At 48.1% G+C, this 19,906-nt stretch overlaps 1 protein-coding gene across 2 annotated transcripts in view; it reads right to left on the bottom strand.

Annotated features, from left to right (window-relative positions):
- cog6 (component of oligomeric golgi complex 6) overlaps positions 1-17,194 on the bottom strand; it is a 79,495-nt gene extending 62,301 nt beyond the window's left edge. Inside the window, exons 1-5 of one of the 2 annotated variants that reach the window (XM_033022249.1) lie at positions 17,156-17,174; positions 16,949-17,054; positions 4,193-4,336; positions 3,258-3,329; positions 964-1,022 (exon numbers count right to left, since the gene is read on the bottom strand). In XM_033022249.1, the coding sequence (XP_032878140.1) occupies positions 964-1,022; positions 3,258-3,329; positions 4,193-4,336; positions 16,949-17,054; positions 17,156-17,163 (389 nt within the window). In that variant the 5' untranslated portion in view covers positions 17,164-17,174. Of the gene's footprint in view, positions 1-963; positions 1,023-3,257; positions 3,330-4,192; positions 4,337-16,948 lie in introns of both variants that reach the window. The other variant, XM_033022248.1, reaches the window with a different exon arrangement.
- Positions 17,195-19,906: the final 2,712 nt, after the last annotated feature.

Here is a 19,906-nt window from a genome sequence, read left to right as displayed (position 1 = left end):
ACTCTATGACTATGAGAAGTGAAGATGCTCGTTCACAGAAAGACACAAAATGCTGGAGTAACTCAGCCGGTCAGACAGGATCTCTGGAGGACATGGATAGGTGACGTTTCGGGTTGGGACCTTTCTTTAGACTGAAGAGTCTGAAGACAAGGCTTTGTATCAAGTTTCCGATACAAGTTTTACTGTTTATCTGGGTCATTCATATTTCATGAACTAAAGAGCAGAGCCAGGAACACAATTGCAGCAGATGGTAGTTCATGGTGATACTGCTGTGCTACTGCTCATACTTCCAGAGACATGAATCATTTCTAACCAAAGTTAGGACAATTGCCAGCATGACATTTAATCTGCAGAACTACCGCCCGTCAAGACTGCCATGTCCAATAGCACTGATGTGACCACAATTAATGATCACTAACATGTTTATTGCTGAAGGTGACCAACATCCAAGATTCAGAGATTAAAAGAAATTAAGATGGACTTAGGTATTTACTGGATGCTCAGAGCAATCCAGTCAGGCAATGCAGACCATATAAAATTATGAGAGGCATAACAGTCATGGGGCAGTCAGTCAGAACCTTTTTCCCGGGGTGTTTAAAGATACAACATAGAAACAGGCCCTTCAGCACACCGACCATCCATTATCCGTTCACCTAGATCGGTTATCCCACTTTCTCATCCACTCCAGACACACTATTGAAAAAGGGCCAATTAATATACAAAAACGCACATGTTTGGGATGTGGGAAGAAACCAGAGTACCCGGAGGAAACCCACGTGGTCACAGAGAACGTGCAAATTCGACACACGGACAACACCCGAGGCCAGGATCGAACCCAGATCGAACACACATTGTGTGTTTAAGATTTTGTTCCTATGGCACTATTTTACATCTTTAAAGTGGCTAAACTAAGTACAAGAGGTTCAATAGCCTGCATGACATGAACGAAGGCACAACACTTACTTTTCAGATTGAAGTTTAGTAGTTTTGGTAATCAGGTCCTGTGTCTGATCCTTTGCGAGCTGGAAAGAGAGGAAGATCAAAACGATCACGCTGTGGAATTTACAGGTGCCCCATTCATCACCCACAGCTTTAAATCCCATCTCCCTCTGAGTCCATCCCTGGAATCATTCTCCCCAGAGTCACTTGCAATAAACTCCACATTACCCATCGCTTTCCTTTAGACTGCAAAAGGACACAAAATGCTGGGGAAACTCAGCGAGTCAGGCAGCATCTCTGGAGAACATGGATAGATGACGTCTCGGGTCGGGACTATTCTTCAGACCAATCAGGTTGAAGAATGGTCCGAGCCTGAAACATCACCTATCCATGTTCTTCGATTTAAACCTTTGATTTAAACCAGCATCTGCAGCTCTTTCTCACACATCACATATCCATGTGTAGGAAAGAACTGCAGATGCTGGTTTAAATCGAAGATAGACACAAAATGCTGGAGTCACTCAGCGGGACAGGCAGCATCTCTGGAGAGAATGGATGGGCCGAGACCCTTCCTCAGACTATCAGACATCACCTATCCATGTTCTCGAGAGATGCTGCCTGACCTGCTGAGTTACTTCAGCACTCTGTGTCATTTGTGTATTAACAAACATTTGCAGTGCTTCTACCCTCCATTTCTGATATGTTTATCGCAAGCTCATCTCAATCTTCGGTATTTCGGTCTTGATAAATATTACCCTTCTTTCATACTCTTTATTCCTCTGGTATATCCCTCAGCCCTTCTCCTGTAAGTCCAAGACGGTCTTGAATATCAAATAGCTTAGCCATTTACTGCCCACTCAGTATGAGTAACAGTCAGGTCAAGGCATTAACAGGTCTTGCTCTCTTCAACAAGGCAACTTTGCTCCTATTTCTACCTGAAAGCACAGTCTTTTACCCAGAGTAGAGGAAGCAAGAATCAGAGGGTGTCGGATTAAGGTAAGGGAGGAAAGGGATAGGAACCACAGAGGGTGGTGGGTATAATGAACAGGCTGCCAGAGGAGATAGTTGAGGCAGAATCAAAATCAGAATCAGAATCACACTTTATTCGCCAAGTATGTTTTGAAAATACAAGGAATACGAGCATGTACAATAACAAGATTTCAAAGATACTTGAGCAGAATTAGGCCATTCGGCCTATCAAGTCTTCTCCGCCACGGCTGATCAATCTTTCCCTCTCAACCCCATTCCCCTGCCTTCACCCCATAACCCTTGACACCTGTACTAATAAACAATCAAGGATAGGAAAGGTTTAGAGGGATATGGGCCAGACGTGGGCAAATGGGACAAGACAAGTTGGGCCGAAGGGCCTGTTTCCGTGCTGAATTTTTCCATGAGATTTTATGTATCTCAGTTCCTTCATCCTGTACTGACAATTCTGCCTTTGGTCATTAAAGGCACCAAGCTCTGGAATATTCTCTCCAAATGTTTCTTCCCATCACTTCCTTTATGATGCGAATTTAAAGTTTTCTTCTTCAAATTGACATTTACCAACACTTCTACTAAGAAACCGAACACTTTAAAAGCGCTGTTTAAAATCAAGTGGGAATGAATCTTAAATCAATGTGAACTCACTAAGCCCAATAATGCTCTGAATCTGTTTGCTTCTGAAGTTGAGATTAGTTTTCAGATGTAAAAAGCTGCAGAGAGGGTCTTTATTATTCTTTAGGTTTTATTATTAATTCATCTGTCATGTTCATGGGATAAGGTCTAGCATCTTCCAGTCCCAATTGGCTGCATTTGGCCCATAACCCACTAAACCCTTCTTATCCACATATCTGCCGAATATCTTTTGAAAGTTGTAAATGTATCCACTTGTAGCTTCCTCTGGCAGCTCATTCCAGATACGGACGATCCTCTGAGTGGAAAAAAATGCCGCTGAAGCCGTTCAAATCTGCCCCCTCTGACCTTAAGCCCGTGCCCTCTAATTTAAGAATCCTCTACCCTGGGCAAAAAAGACTGTGAGCGTTCACTTCATCCATTCCCCTCATGATCTTGTACACCTCAATATGGTCACCTCAGCCTCCTACGCTCCAAAGAAAAAAAGTCCCAGCCTATCCATCCTCTCACTATAACACAAGCCCACACGACCAGGTAACATTCTTCTGCACCCTTTCCAACTTAATAACATATTTCCTGTAGCTGGGCGACCAGAACTGGCCACGGTGCTCGTGTGGCTGAACAACATGACAGCACAGTCAAACATCTCCACATCTATCCACTCTAATCTTCCGTGGAAGGTACAGTTTCTTGCTCTTTACCTTTAAACGGCTGGTCATATCCTGACAGCACGCACTCATTGCTTGGACATCTTCATGAACACTCTCCAGATCCTGCGAGAGAGAAAAATCAACGCGCCATTTTATATCCTTGTTGCAAAGCAAAATACAATGTGCAACTTTACAATTAGTTGTTGCATTACGAAAAGGACAAACCCAGGTTTTTCAACATAAGATTTACAGCACAGAAGGAGGCCATTCTGCCCAACCAGCTCATGCTGTCGTTAATGCCCCACTCAAGTCTCCTCCAATCCTGCCTCCAGGCACAAGGAATTGCAGATGCTGGAATCTTGAGCAAAACACAAAGTGCTGGAGGAACTCAAGCGGGGCAGGCAGTATCTGTGGAGGAAATGGACAGACAACGTTTCAGATTGGGACCCTTTTTCACACTGATTTACACCCCTGCAGATCTACAGACTGAATCAGTCTGAAGAAGGGTCCCGACCCGAAATGGCACCTATCCATGTTCTCCGGAAGTGCTGCCTGACCCACTGAGTTACTCCAGCACTCTGGGCCTTTTTTTTGTAAGTTCTTCATTATAATCATCAGGCTGAAAACTGAAAGATCAGACCTGGTCAACTCCCTCCATCAATTGATCAATCGATCAATCAATCAGTTTTTATTCATCACATACACAATAAAGTGCAGTGAAATGAACTTTTATAGGTGAACTCCAACACCAGCACAGGCTCCGTTAGTCAGCCTTGCTAAAAATGAGTACAATTTCCTAACATTGGTAAGTCCAATTTCTGCTGATAAAATGTAACCTTGTATTCACTATCAGCTTGTTGTATTTTTGTTGCTTAACAAGATCTTAATTCACAATTACCCAACAATCTAACAACATCCACATTTCAGATCATAGCTTAGTTCTAACGATATTAAAACAACAGACGATATAATGATAGGGTACGTACCTCTTTGACTTCTTTGAACACACGTACAAATTCCTCATTAATGAACAGGCTACGTCTCTCTATATCACCTCGCAAGTTTCTTCTGGTACGAAGGCTATTTTCGGTGAAGAACACGGACAAGGCTTTAAGAGCCTCCAGCATGTCCTGTTGGTGATAGAGGCATGTTTTGAATCTTCAGGTTTAATAGCAAATTGATTGTTTTATTTTGATTGCACACTCATAGAACATGCAACAGTACAACAGCACAGGAACAGACCCTTCGGCCCACAATTTCTATGCCAAACATGATGCTAAGTTCAACTGATCTCCTCTGCCTGCTCGTGACCTACATCCCTTCATTCCATGTATATCCTTGTGTCTTTCCAAATTGCACTCAAATGCCACTACTGTATCTGCCTCCACCACTCTCAGTGTCAAAAAACATGCCCCGCCACATCTACTTTCAACTTTGTCCCTCTCAACTTAAAAGCACGCCCTTTAGTCTTGGATATCTCCACTGGGAAAAGAAGTTCTGATTGTCTACCCTATTTATGTCCCCCGTAACTTCTAGAAATGTTAAATAATAAGCTGATGAGCTAAATGTCTTGATTAATGTTTGATGAGCCTAAGGACTAGTTTCCATACTGTATAGTTGACTGTGTAATAAAGACAAGAAATTGTTAAGAAACTACCGCAAATCAATGAGGTAATGCAATCTGATGTTCCAAATTTGCACTGAAAAGCAAGGAACATAATAAATCATAAATATATTGCAGAGCGGCATCCCATTCATATTTGATCGGTCTGAAATTCCTAAAGACCCAATACTGTAAATGTTTAAGAAGGAACTGCAGATGCTGGAAAATCAAAGGTAGGCAAAAATTCTGGAGAAACTCAGTGGGTGAGGCAGCATCTATGGAGCAAAGATTTTTGGTTTGGTTAGATATTAAGGTTCAATAAGTGAGGCGTTAAATGAAGAACTTGAATCTTCAGTCTCCAAGATTTGAGCAAGGGAGTGGAGCACACCTTTATGTGAATCAAGAGCAATATGATTTAGTTCAGAGATACAGCATGGAATCTGGCCCTTTGGCCCACCAAGCTCGCGCACACCAATGATCACCCATTTTCTCACCCACTCCCGACGCGCTAGGGACAATTTACGAGGCCAATTAACCTACAAACCTGCAGCTTTGGGATGGAGGAGAAAAGCAGAACACCCGGAACAAATCTCCGCAGTCACAGGGAGAACGTGCAAACTCCACACTGACAGCACCCGAGGTCAGGTTCGAACCCGGGTCTCTGGCGCTGTGAGGCGGTGGATCTACCCACTGCGCCCATTCCTGAGACTCTACAACAGCTTAGTCTCAATCAACTGCGCCACATCACTAAGAAACCGATGTGAATAGCTATGGATACAAGCCGTTTGGGAAAAGAGAGTGGGAAAATCTGATCAGAAAATCCATCAAGGATTATGACAATGTGTTATTTCTTGGGAAATGCCGACCAGAAATGGAATTGCTGTGAATCAATCTAATAAACGAAAGCGTGACAGATTCCACTTATTTAGTTGGAAACAAGCAATAGGGATTCCACCGGCTGCACTTCAGGGTTTATTTTTTTCTAGATAACTTTATATCTGAATTTAATAACTGGAGCATCCTCGTGGTTGAATCAAGAACTTAACTCCACAGTGTAAGGCGGCTTTGAAGCAGGCCTCTGGACTGGTTTGAGTTAACAGACGCTGAAGATGAGCGATATACGCCAAAAGATGAACTTCTAAGCAAAACATGAGCTGGGGGAAGGTACTAGTCATAGAAATCATCTTCTGCAAAAAAATGTTCATCCACTGATGAGCTACAACTATTCATTCAAGTTAGAGCAACATTTCTTGGAAGAATTTCCCCAAAAATAATAATAACTAGTGACTGTCATCAACTATGCAGTGTGTCTGTGGCTTAGTTTTGGACTCTACTGGTCACTAATTCATTGTATTATCGGCTATTCCAGGGATGGGGAACCAGCGGCCTTAAGGCCACATGCAGCCTTCTAGGCCATTAAGTGCGGCCTTTTGAATGAATCCAAATTTTGTAGAACAAATCCTTTTATCTTTATTAGTATGTTTTCGTTTGTCTTTTATTATTTTTCTTTTAATCTTAAAATGAACATATTTAAAATACTAAAGAGTAAACGAAGATTCAAGAAAATAATCCTCCCCGACTGACAGCCACAATTAAAACATTAGTAAGTCATGAGGGCTATTTTAACAAAATAATGTACATTTTGAAGTATATCTAATTGAAGTTTCTTGGATGCAGCCTTATTAGATTACAGCTAACTTAATGCGGCATTCCAACATGAAAAGGTTCCCCACCCCTGGGCTATTCTATACTTATCTGTGTGGATTGAGTTTACAGACCTGTTAAACTGCAGCAAGGAATTCCATTGTTCCCTTGCCAGTACATGTGACAATTAAACACCCTTGACTTTTGAAATTTAGTTTAGTTTATTGTCCTAGTTTATTCTCTTTGCTAACTTGCAGAATTGTACACTTATGTAATGAATCAAAAGTGAACCTTTACAGAATTTTACAGAAGCCACCATCATTAAAACAATACAAGAGACACAAAGTGCTGGAGTAACTCAGCGGGACAGGCAGCATCTCTGGAGAGAAGGAATGGGTGACGTTTCAGGTCGAGACCCTTCTTCAGACCCGAAACGTCATCCATTCCTTCTCTCCAGAGATGCTGCCTGTCCCGTTGAGTTACTCCAACTTTTTGTGTCTATCTTCCATTTAAACCAGCATCTGCAGTTCCTTCCTACACATAAGGAAATGTAGAATGGTTCATTGTTAGCTGAGGGGAACGTGACAAGGAGGCATACAATCAGTAAATTTTTATCAGAAGGACAATAGACAATAGGTGTGGGAGTAGGCCACTTGGCCCTTCGAGCCAGCACCGCCATTCTTTTGTGATCGTGGCTGATCATCCCCAATCAGTACCCCATTCCTGCCTTCTCCCCATATTCCCTGACTCCGCTATCTTTAAGAGCCCTATCTAGCTCTCTCTTGAAAGTATCCAGGGAGCCGGCCACCACCGTCCTCTGAAGCAGAGAATTCCAGACTCACAACTCTCTATGGGACGACATATGGCACAATGGGCTAAGTGTTCGGCTGGCGACCGGAAGGTGGCCGGTTCGAATCCCGCTTGGAGTGCATACTGTCGTTGTGTCCTTGGGCAAGACACTTCACCCACCTTTGCCTGTGTGTGAATGTGTGTGAGTGATTGGTGGTGGTCGGAGGGGCCGTAGGCGCAGAATGGCAGCCACGCTTCCGTCAGTCTGCCCCAGGGCAGCTGTGGCTACAGAAGTAGCTTACCACCACCGAGTGTGACTGAGGAGTGAATAAATAATTAGATTAGATTAGATATAATTTATTGCCACACAGCCAGGCTGGTGGAAATTTGGGTTGTCTGCAGCGATACAATAATAAAGAACACACAACCACAATAAAACTGTAACACAAACATCCACCACAGCATTCATCACTGTGGTGGAAGGCACAACATTTGGCCAGTCCTCCTCCACATTCCTCCGTCACCCCAGATCCTCTGGCCACTAGTACATCAGGAAGATTGCTTGTATCCTCCTTAGTGAAGATGGTGAAACTAGTCAGAGAATTAGGAAGGGGGAGGACGGAGAGAGAGGGAAAGCAAGGGTCACTTGAAGTAAGATAAAACAATGTTTTTGGCCGAAGGGCCGAATGGCCTCCTCCTGCACCTATTTTCTATGTTTAATATTCATACCACTGGGTTGTAAGCTGCCCAAGCAAAATATGAGGTGGTGTTCCTCCAATTTGTATTAGGTCTTACTCTGACAGTGGAGGAGGCCCAGGACAGAAAGGTCAATATGAGAATGGGAGGGGGAGTTAAAGTGATTAGCAAATGGGAAATTAGGTAGGCCTCGGCGGACTGAGCAGAGGTGTTCAGCAAAACGATCGCTGAGCCTGCTGATTGCTGATATATAGGATGTTTGATTTTGTTTGAATAATGTTTTGATTGAATTAAAACTGCCGAGAATGTGAAAAAAATTGCCAATCTGGCCTAGAGGTGCACAAATATTTTTGAAGACGACAAACAGCTTTAGAACCGTACAAATTGAATTTGATTGACTGATTTGGAACTACCAATGCACAACCAATTAACACAGAATGTTCTCTGGGTTGTAGCGTGTCTCACACCCTCCTCTCAGTGCCCCCTTCCATTGGTGTGTGTCACACTCTCCTCTCAGTGTATCCTTCCACTAGCGTGTCACACTCTCCTCTCAGTGTATCCTTCCACTAGCGTGTCACACTCTCCTCTCAGTGTATCCTTCCACTAGCGTGTCACACTCTCCTCTCAGTGCCCCCTCCACTAGCGTTCACACACTCTGCTCTCAGCGCCACCTTCCATCTGTCGTGTCTCTCCATGAGCTGTCACGTCCCATATCTCCGCTCCACCCATCACATCCTTCCATCTGGTCTTTTATCCGCACACCACGCAGCTCCTCACTTTAAGCACGGCTGTTCTCAATGTCATCCAAGTTTCACGTCAAGTGTCTACTTATTTGGCAATAGCAACATTTCATAGGCATTTGGACAGGTGCATGGATGGGAAAGGTTTAAAGGGATATTGGCCAAATGCAGGCAGGTGGGACTAGTGTAGATGGGGCATCTTGATCGGCATGGGCAAGTTGGGCTGAAGGGCCTGTTTCCACGCTGTATGACTCCAAGTTTAGGTTTATTAATGTCACGTGCAAAATGAAAAACTTTTGTTTTGGATTCTATCCAATTAAATATTATACATAAATATAAATATAATCTAGCCAAACCCAAGTACAATAGGCAGAGCAAAGGGAAATATACAGAGTGCAGAACATAGTTCTCTGCACAGTAGTGCACTAGTTCCAAACTCCAATATCTGCAATGGGGTCGTTGACCAACGTGAAAGTGTCTTGCATTCCCGCTGAAACCAACATATTTTCAATTTTTTGTAAAACATCAAACATCTGTTATCCAACTATTTGGCAATCCTAACAATCTAATTATCCAGTTCACTCGGTGATGTTTCATAAGTGATAGGAGTAGAATTAGGCCATACGGCCCATCAAGGCTACTCCGCCATTAAATCATGGCTGATCTATCCCTCCATCCTAACCCCATTCTCCTGCCTTCTCCCCATAATCCCTGCATCCGTACTAATCAACATTACATCACTTTCCATGCTCTTTTTAATAATAATAATAATAATACATTTTATTTATGGGCGCCTTTCAAGAGTCTCAAGGACACCTTACAAAAATTGAGCATGTAGAGGAAAAACATGTAAGGGGAATGAAATAAATAGTAGAGACATGACTAGTACACAAAGTAAAGACAGAATTCAATACAAAACACAGTATGAGGCAATTAATGCACAGATGAAAAGGGACGGGGACGTGGGGCTAAGGATAGGCAGAGGTGAAGAGATGGGTCTTGAGGCGGGACTGGAAGATGGTGAGGGACACGGAATTGCGGATCAGTTGGGGGAGGGAGTTCCAGAGCCTGGGAGCTGCCCTGGAGAAGGCTCTGTCCCCAAAACTGCGGAGGTTGGACTTGTGGATGGAGAGGAGACCGGCTGATGTAGATCTGAGGGACCGTGAGGGTTGGTAGGGGGAGAGGAGGTCAGTGAGATATGGGGGGGCCAGATGGTGGAGGGCTTTGTAGGTGAGGACCAGGATTTTGTAGGTGATCCGGTGGGAGATGGGAAGCCAGTGAAGTTTTTTGAGGACTGGAGTGATGTGATGCCAGGATTTGGTGTGGGTGATGAGTCGGGCGGCTGCGTTCTGGACCAGTTGGAGTCGGTTGATGTAGGTGGAGCTGATGCCAAGGAGAAGTGAGTTGCAATAGTCCAGTCGGGAGGAGATGAAGGCATGGATGAGTCTTTCAGCAGCAGGCGGTGTGAGAGAGGGTCTGAGTTTGGCGATGTTGCGGAGATGAAAGAAGGAGGTTTTAATGACATGGCGGATGTGAGGCTCAAGGGAGAGGGTGGAATCAAAGATCACGCCAAGGTTGCGGGCCTGGGGAGATGGGGAGACAGTGGTGCCGTCGATGGTGAGGGTGGGGTTATTGATTTTGCTGAGTGTGGCTTTGGAGCCTATGAGGAGGAATTCTGTCTTATCGCTGTTGAGTTTGAGGAAATTATGTTGCATCCAGGTTTTTATAGCTGACAAACAGGAGTTGATATGGGAGAGGGGGGGGTTGTGGGGGGATTTGGTGCCAAGGTAAATCTGGGTGTCATCAGCGTAACAGTGGAAGTCCAGATTGAAGTGGCGGAGTATCTGACCAAGGGGGAGGATGTAGATGATAATCACCAGGAACCAACTGGGACCCCATTTCATGCACACCGAAAAATCACCAGGGTCCCATTTCCCTGCATGTCTTTACATTCCGTGTGTACTGGTAAATTTATTATACTACGTAAACGTGAGAATAAGTGAAATAAATGTATTTTCAGCTATTAATCAGAATAGTATTCAACATTCCAGAATATCAGACAGTCCAGCATGACCACATCGCAAGCATTAACAAAAACACACCTAAAAAAAAACAAACGGTCTGTACTGGGCATTGAACCCAATGGTTATAGAAAGACTTCTTAATCACCCTGTTCCTGCTGCCAATTTTGGATATAGTTTACCATTTAATCTTCAACTTTATGTATCCTTGCTGTTTTGACCGGCTTGTAATGCAGAAACTTCCGTCTTGCAAAAATCCAAGTCAAGTCAAGTCAAGAGAGTTTATTGTCATGTGTCCCAGATAGGACAATTAAATTCTTACTTGCTGCAGCACAACAGAATATTGTAAACAAAAATACAGAACAGTTCAGTTCATATACAAATAAATAAGCAGATAAAGTGCAATAGGCTGTTACAGTTCAGTCTGTTTGTTGACGAGTTTAATAGCCTGATGGCTGTGGGGAAGAAGCTGTTCATGAACCTGGATGTAACAGATTTCAGGCTCCTGTACCTTCTGCCCGATGGTAGCGGAGAGATGAGTGTGTGGCCAGGATGGTGTAGGTCCTTGATGATGTTGGCTACCTTTTTGAGGCAGCGACTGTGATAGATCCCTTGGATGGTGGGGAGGTCAGAGCCGATGATGGACTGGGCAGTGTTTACAACTTTCTGCATCCTTTCCCGCTCCTGGACGCTCAGGTTGCCGAACCAAGCCACGGTACAACCAGTCAGCATGCTCTCTACTGTGCACCTGTAGAAGTTCGAGAGAGTCCTCTTTGACATACCGACTCTCCGTAGTCTTCTCAGGAAGTAGAGGCGCTGATGTGCTTTCTTTATAATTGCATCAGTATGCTGGGACCAGGAATTATCTTCAGAATTGTGCACGCCCAGGAATTTGAAGTTATTGACCCTTTCCACCATCGTCCCATTGATGTAAACGGGATCCATGTAGACTATGTCATCATTTAAAGGTGAGAGTAACTGCAATGGTCACCACAACTTTCAAACATGCACTCAATGGCCTTGTTTTAAACCTCTGCAAAAAAAACAAACAGCTAACCAAAGTTGTTACCTATATAGTGCTGGAGTAACTCAGCGGATCAGTCAGCCTGACCCGACCTGAGGAGTGGGGGATGGGAATACCAAAGGAGGACCCGGCGTGGAGGAGCCGCTGGGGGGGGAGCGGGGGGAGAGAACAAAAGGGGACCTGGTGTGAGATAGTTTGTAACTTTGTCAGCACCCTTTATGTGGTGAGTTGTGAGTGTGTGGAATCCTCTGCCTCACAGGGCGCTGGAGGCCGGTTCTCTGGATGCTTTCAAGAGAGAGCTAGATAGGGCTCTTAAAGATAGCGGAGTCAGGGGATATGGGGAGAAGGCAGGAACGGGGGGGGTACTAATTGGGGATGATCAGCCATGATCACATCGAATGGCGGTGCTGGCTCGAAGCGCTGAATGGCCTACTCCTGCACCTATTGTCTATCGACTATTTTCATACTTTGGGTATGCAAAATAAAGAACTTTACACATGACAATAAAGTATCACTCATGAGTTACTTCAGCATCTTTGGTATAAACCAGCATTTACCATTCCTTTCTACATAATCAGTTGCCCATACTGTCTCGGAGGCCTGTACTACAGAGAGGGGTAGGGCAAGCTTAAAGTATCCTCCTGCGCTCCAAGGAATAACATCCTTGCCTGCCCAGCCCTCGAATCTTGGCAACATCCTCATAAATCCTCTCTGCACTTTTCCAGCTTAATGCCTTCTCTCCTATAGCAGGGTAACCAAAACTGAACACAATACTCCAAAAGCGGCCTCATCCTTGCCTTAACGTCCAACTTCTCTGGAGACACTAGGGACTGCAAGTGCTGGAATCTTCAGTAAAACACAAAGTGCTGGAAGAACTCAATGTGTCAGGCAGCATGTGAGGACTAAAACTTCTGAAGAAGGTTCTTGACCCAAAAAGTTCCCCGACCGATTAAAGCCAGTGAGCCAAAAGCCTTTGTTACCATCTTGAAAAAACCTTGGCTCAGTGAGTTATTGCGGTTTGTCCGCGATAACCGAGTAAGGAATTATCGTTGTATAAGTAAGTTTTCAACACTCTAACTCAGTGTGTCAGACAGTATCTCTGGTACACATGGATAGGTGACGTTTTTGGTCGAGACTGTCGGTTCAGAACTGGGCCTAGAATGCAGGTGAGCTGGCGGCCCTGGTCTGCTGGGGTTGAGGCGAGGATCGGCGGAGTCGATGGTCACAGGTGGCCAGAATGCAGGTAAGGGTTAGCGGTGTGAGCAGCAGGCACAGCCTGGATGCGGCCAGGGAGGCGGTGCCGGCCTGGGGTAACGTCGGCTGCCTGGCCTGGCGGTTAAGGGCAAGGCTGCTTTATGAAAGGGAGCAGATGGAATGCTCTGTGTTCTGTTTCACAGAGACATGGCTCACCCCCAGCTCCCCAGACTCAGCGGTCCTGCCTGAAGAGTTCTCCATCCATCGTATGAACCGTACACTGGCATCTGGGAAAGCGAGAGGAGGGGGCGTCTGCCTCATGGTCAACTCTGTGTGGTGCTCAGACGTGGCAGTCCTGTCCAACTCCTGCTCTCCACACCTCGAACATCTGGCGGTGAAGTGCCGTCCCTTCTACCTCCCAAGGGCATCCTGACCGCGGTCTACATCCCAACCCAGGCAGACGTCCGTCTGGCACTGGAGGAGCTGCACGCCATGGTCAACAAACACCAGACGTCTCACTCCGAGGCATTTACCACCATTGCTAGGGACTTCAATAAGGCAAACCTAAAGAAATCACTCCCTAACTTCCCCCAAAATGTCTCCTGCTGCACCAGAGGACCAAACACCCTCGACCACTGCTACACCACCATCAAGAATGCCTATCGCTCTATCCCTTGCCCTCATTTCGATAAATCCGACCATACCGCGGTGCTGCTTCTTCCTGCCTAGAGGCAATTGAAGAGCGCACCCCCAGAGGTGAGGACTGTACAGAGCTGGTCGGGGGGGGGGGGGGGGGGGGGGGGGGGGGGGGGGGGGGGAGGCAGAGGAACAACTACAGGACTGTTTGGAGTCTGTAGACTGGGCAATGTTCAAGGACTCGGCAACGGACTTGAACGAATATGCCACAGTTGTTACAGACTCCATTAAGAAATGTGTGGAGGACTGCATCCCTACAAAACCTTCCGAGTGTTTCCCAATCAGAAACCTTGGATGAACTTTGAGATCCGCACTCTACTGAAGACCAGACACCGGGCATTCATGTCTGATGATACAGTGGTCTACAAGAAGTCCAGATACGACCTTGGTATGGCCATCAAAAAGGCCAAAAGGGACCTGCTCCAAACTGGAGGATGAGACAGATGTTCGGCAGCTGTGGCGGGGCCTGAATGCAATCACCTACAAGGCAAAACCAGGAGGCAGCTCGAATGTCAGCGAAACATCACTCCCTGATGAGCTCAATGCGTTTTACGCACGCTTTGATAGGGAGAACTTCCCGAGCCCCCATTCGCTGTGATGGTATTTCAGTCTCAGTCACAGAGGCCGCCGTCAGGAAATCCTTCAGAGGGGTGAACCCTTGAAAAGCACCTGGACCTGATGGTATACCTGGTCGTGTTCTAAAAACCTGTGTGGACCAAATGGCTGGAGTTTCTACGGACATTTTCAACCTCTCACTTCTGAGGTCTGCTTCAAAAGGGCATCAATTATACCAGTGCCCAAGAAGAGTAAGGTGACGTGCCTCAATGACTATCGACCAGTGGCACTAATGCCTGTGGTGATGAAGTGCTTTGAGAGGTTGATCATGGGCAAATCAACTCCTACCTCGACAAAAACCTGGACCCACTGCAGTTTGCTTACCGCCACAACAGATCAACGGTGGATGCGATCTCGCTGGCTGTCCACTCTGCTCTGGACCATTTGGACAACAAAAACTCATATGTCTGGCTGTTATTCATTGATTACAGCTCGGCATTTAATGCAATCATCCCCTCCAAGCTGGTTTAACTTGCTTGGAAAACTTGCAGAACTGGGTCTCTGCGCATCCCTCTGCAATTGGATCCTCGACTTCCACAGTCTGTTCGTATTGGTGGAAATGTGTCAGACTCGATAACAATCAGCACGGGAGCACCTCAAGGCTGCATGCTCAGCCCCTTGCTGTACTCACTCTATACTCATGAATGCGTAGCCGGTCATAGTGCGAACTCCATCAAGTTCGCTGACGACACCACTGTTGTGGGATGTAACACTGATGGGGATGAGTCAGATTATAGAAGATCAAGCGACTGTCCATATGGTGCCAGCACAATAACCTGGCCCTCAACACCAGCAAAACCAAGGAACTGATTGTGGGCTTTGGAAGGAGTAGGATGGGGATCCACAGTCCCGTTTATATCAATGGTTGAAAGGGTCAAGTGCTTCAAATTCCTGGGCGTGCACATCTCTGAAGATCTTTCCTGGTCCGAGAACACTGATGCAATTATCAAGAAAGCACATCAGCGCCTCTACTTCCTGAGGACTCTCTCTAACTTCTACAGGTGCACAGTAAACAGCATGCTGACCGGTTGCATCGTGGCTTGGTTCGGCAACTTGAGCGCCCTGGAGAGGAAAAGACTACAAAAAGTAGTAAACACTGCCCAGTCCATCATCGGCTCTGACCTCCCTTCCATCGAGGGGATCTATCGCAGTCGCTGCCTCAAAGAGGCTGGCAATATCATCAAGGACCCACACCATCCTGGCCACACATTCATCTCCTTGCTACCTTCAGGTAGAAGGTACAGGGGCCTGAAGACTGCAACGACCAGGTTCAGGAATAGCTACTTCCCCACAGCCATCAGGCTATTAAACCTGGCTCGGACAAAACTCTGAACATTAATAGCCCATTATCTGTTATTTGCACTTAATCAGTTTATTTATTAATGTGTGTATTTACGTATATAATGGTATATGGACACACTTATCTGTTTTGTAGTCAATGCCTACTATGTTCTGTTGTGCTGAAGCAAAGCAAGAATTTCATTGTCCTATACAGGGACACATGACAATAAACTCACTTGACTTGACTAGGTCTGTCCGCTATAACCAAAATCCATTATAAAGAGGTCCATAATAACAAGGGTTTACTCGACTTTGTCAGTTTTCCTTAACCTCCGACGTTACAGGGAAAATGTCAACTTAAATAAGGAAATATTAATGCTAATTAATGCCTTGAAAGAGGTGATGAAAGGAGACATCTGTGGAGGGGGAGAGATGAGGAAGGGAGTGTGGAGGGGAGGGAGGCGGGGCAGAGATGGGACTGGGCCAGTATGGGGGGGACGGGCCGAACGGAGGGGATGGGCTGGTGTGGAGAGGACGAGTCGAATGGATGGGACAGGTCAGTATGGGGGGATGGGCCGAATGGGGGGTGGGCCAGTATGGGGGGTGGGCCGAATGGGGTGGACGGGCCGAATGGGGCATGGGCCAGTATGGGGGGTATGGGCCGAATGGATGGGACAGGTCAGTATGGGGGGGGGGGGGGGATGGGCCGAATGGATGGGACACGTCAGTATGGGGTGGGATGGGCCGAATGGATGGGACAGGTCAGTATGGGGGGGATGGGCCGAATGTATGGGACAGGTCAGTATGGGGGGGGTGGGCCGAATGTATGGGACAGGTCAGTATGGGGGGGGATGGGCCGAATGGATGGGACAGGTCAGTATGGGGGGGGATGGGCCGAATGGATGGGACAGGTCAGTATGGGGGGGGATGGGCCGAATGGATGGGACAGGTCAGTATGGGGGGGATGGGCCGAATGGATGGGACAGGTCAGTATGGGGGGGGATGGGCCGAATGGATGGGACAGGGTCAGTATGGGGGGGGGGATGGGCCGAATGGATGGGACAGGTCAGTATGGGGGGGGATGGGCCGAATGGATGGGACAGGTCAGTATGGGGGGGATGGGCCGAATGGGGCATGGGTCAGTATGGGGGGGGATGGGCCGAATGGATGGGACAGGTCAGTATGGGGGGGGATGGGCCGAATGGATGGGACAGGTCAGTATGGGGGGGATGGGCCGAATGGATGGGACAGGTCAGTATGGGGGGGATGGGCCGAATGGATGGGACAGGTCAGTATGGGGGGATGGGCCGAATGGGGCATGGGTCAGTATGGGGGGGGATGGGCCGAATGGATGGGACAGGTCAGTATGGGGGGGGGATGGGCCGAATGGATGGGACAGGCCAGTATGGGGGGGATGGGCCGAATGTCCGGGCTCGCACCTTGTCGCTGTCCAGCCGCGTCTCCAGGATCTTGTGCAGTTTCCTGGCCAGTGGGTTGTGGGTGTGGGGACCGCCTCCCCCCGTCTCCGCGCCGCCCGCCGCCGCCACCGCCGCCGCCGCCATCGCCCAAGATACTAGATGAGCTCTGTTCGATAATCTTCGGCCCAAAGATCTTAGAGCTCCAAGATCTTTGCTTCGGCCGTCAACGCCGCCATCGGCCGGAACCCGCGCCGCGCACTAACCCGTCCGCCCCGCACAACACGTCACAACACAACACAACACGTCCGGGAGCAGAGCGGACACACACACACAGACACACCGCCTCCCCCACACAGTCACACACACACAGACACACCGCCTCCCCCACACAGAGTCACACAGACACACACACACACGCCCCTCCCACACACAGAGTCACACAGACACACACCCCCCCTCCCCCACACAGAGACACACAGACACAGACACACACCCCCCCTCCCCCACACAGAGACACACAGACACAGACACACACCCCCCCTCCCCCACACAGAGACACACAGACACAGACACACACCCCCCCTCCCCCACACAGAGACACACAGACACAAACCCCCCCCCCCCCCCCCCCCCACACAGAGACACACAGACACAGACACACACCCCCCCTCCCCCACACAGAGGACACAGACAGACACACAACCCCCCCCTCCTCACCACACAGAGACACACATACAGACCACCACCCCCCCTCCCCCACACAGAGACACACAGACAGACACACACCCCCCCCCCCCCACACAGAGACACACACACACAGACACACACCCCCCCCTCCCACACACAGACACAGACACACACCCCCCCTCCCCCACACAGAGACACACAGACAGACACACACCCCCCTCCCCCACACAGTCACACACACACACCCCCCCCCCCACACAGAGTCACACAGACACAGACACACCGCCTCCCCCACACAGTCACACTCACACACACACACACCCCCCCTCCACACAGTCACACTCACACAGTCACACACACAGACACACCCCCCCTCCCCCACACAGTCACACACACAGACACACACCCCCCCCCCCTCCACACAGTCACACTCACACAGTCACACACACAGACACACCGCCTCCCCCCTCCTCCACACAGAGTCACAGACACACACACACGCCCCCCCCTCCCCCTCACAGAGTCACACACACACGCCCCCCCCTCCCCACACAGTCACACACACACATCCCCCCTCCCCCACACAGAGTCACACAGACACACAACGCCTCCCCCACACAGTCACACGCACACGCCCCCCCCTCCCCACACAGTCACACACACACACCGCCTCCCCCACACAGAGTCACACACACCCCCCCCCCCTCCCCCACACAGAGTCACACACACACCCCCCCCTCCCCCACACAGAGTCACACAGACACACCGCCTCCCCCCTCCCCCACACACAGTCACAGACACACACATACACCCCCCCTCCCCCACACAGAGTCACACTCACACACCGCCTCCCCCCTCCCCCACACAGAGTCACACAGACACACCGCCTCCCCCACACAGTCACACACACACTCACACACCGCCTCCCCTCCCACATTCACACAAAGACACTCACTCACACCCACACACTCTCTCTCTCTCTCTCACACTCTCACCCCCACAGACACACACACTCTCACACACACCCCCCACACACAATTTATACACACACTCTCACACCTCCCAACACAAACACACCCCACACACAGACACACTCATACACACACACACACACACACACACTCTCACACATTCACACTCATACACACACACTCACACACATTCGCACAGACACTCACTCACAGAGACACACATATTCACACATAGATATAACACACACACAGACACATTCACACAGACATACACACATTTACACAGATATAACACATACACAGAGACACACTCACATAGATATAACACTCAGAGACACACATCGATATAACACACATACACATGCTCACACACACTCACTCAGAGAGACACACAGAGACACACACACATACAGTCACATTCAAATAAAGACACTCACTCACACAGATACACTCACACACATTCACACATGTATAACACTCACACACACAGACTTTCACACGTAGATATAACACACACACTCAGAGACACTAACATAGATATAACACTCAGACACACATAGATATAACACTCGGAGACACACTCGCATAGATATAACACACTCAGAGAGACACACACATAGATATAACACTCACACATAGATACACACTAGACTAAGTGGGACCCGTTGGGTCCCAGCTTCACACGAGAGGGCTGGTCTCCCAACGCAATATTCCACCTCTCCACCAATTCCAATATTGCTGGCAAGTGAGGGGTAGGGGGCTTTCTGCAGCACTACCATGGGTGTTGTGGGCTGAAGGGACTGGTTTCCAGACGGCTAATATGGACATTGTGGGCCGAATGGATTATTGGGCTGGCAGTTCAGTCACTGTGGCCTGGCAGCTCAGTCACTGAGGCCAGGCAGCTCAGTCACTGAGGCCAGGCAGCTCAGTCACTCAGGCCAGGCAGCTCAGTCACTCAGGCCAGGCAGCTCAGTCACTCAGGCCAGGCAGCTCAGTCACTCAGGCCAGGCAGCTCAGGCCAGGCAGCTCAGTCACTCAGGCCTGGCAGCTCAGTCACTCAGGTTCGGCAGCTCAGTCACTCAGGCCTGGCAGCTCAGTCACTCAGGCCTGGCAGCTCAGTCACTCAGACATGGCAGGCTGGCAGCTCAGTAACTCAGGCCTCGCGGAATGGCAGCTGAGAAACTGCCAGAAATTCTGCCGAAAACAGGCAACAGACTCTGTGAGAGTGAAGGGGGAGAGGGTGGACAATCAATTTTAGACATTTTCATCCTTTTTTACAGATCACAGCAATGAAGGAGGAAAGTCTATCCTTGCGTGGTTC

This window comes from Amblyraja radiata, chromosome 6 (genome assembly GCF_010909765.2).
Source record: "Amblyraja radiata isolate CabotCenter1 chromosome 6, sAmbRad1.1.pri, whole genome shotgun sequence".
In the NCBI taxonomy this organism is placed as follows: domain Eukaryota; kingdom Metazoa; phylum Chordata; class Chondrichthyes; order Rajiformes; family Rajidae; genus Amblyraja; species Amblyraja radiata.
Note: the sequence above shows the minus strand (reverse complement) of the source record. Positions and strands in the feature narration are given on the sequence as shown.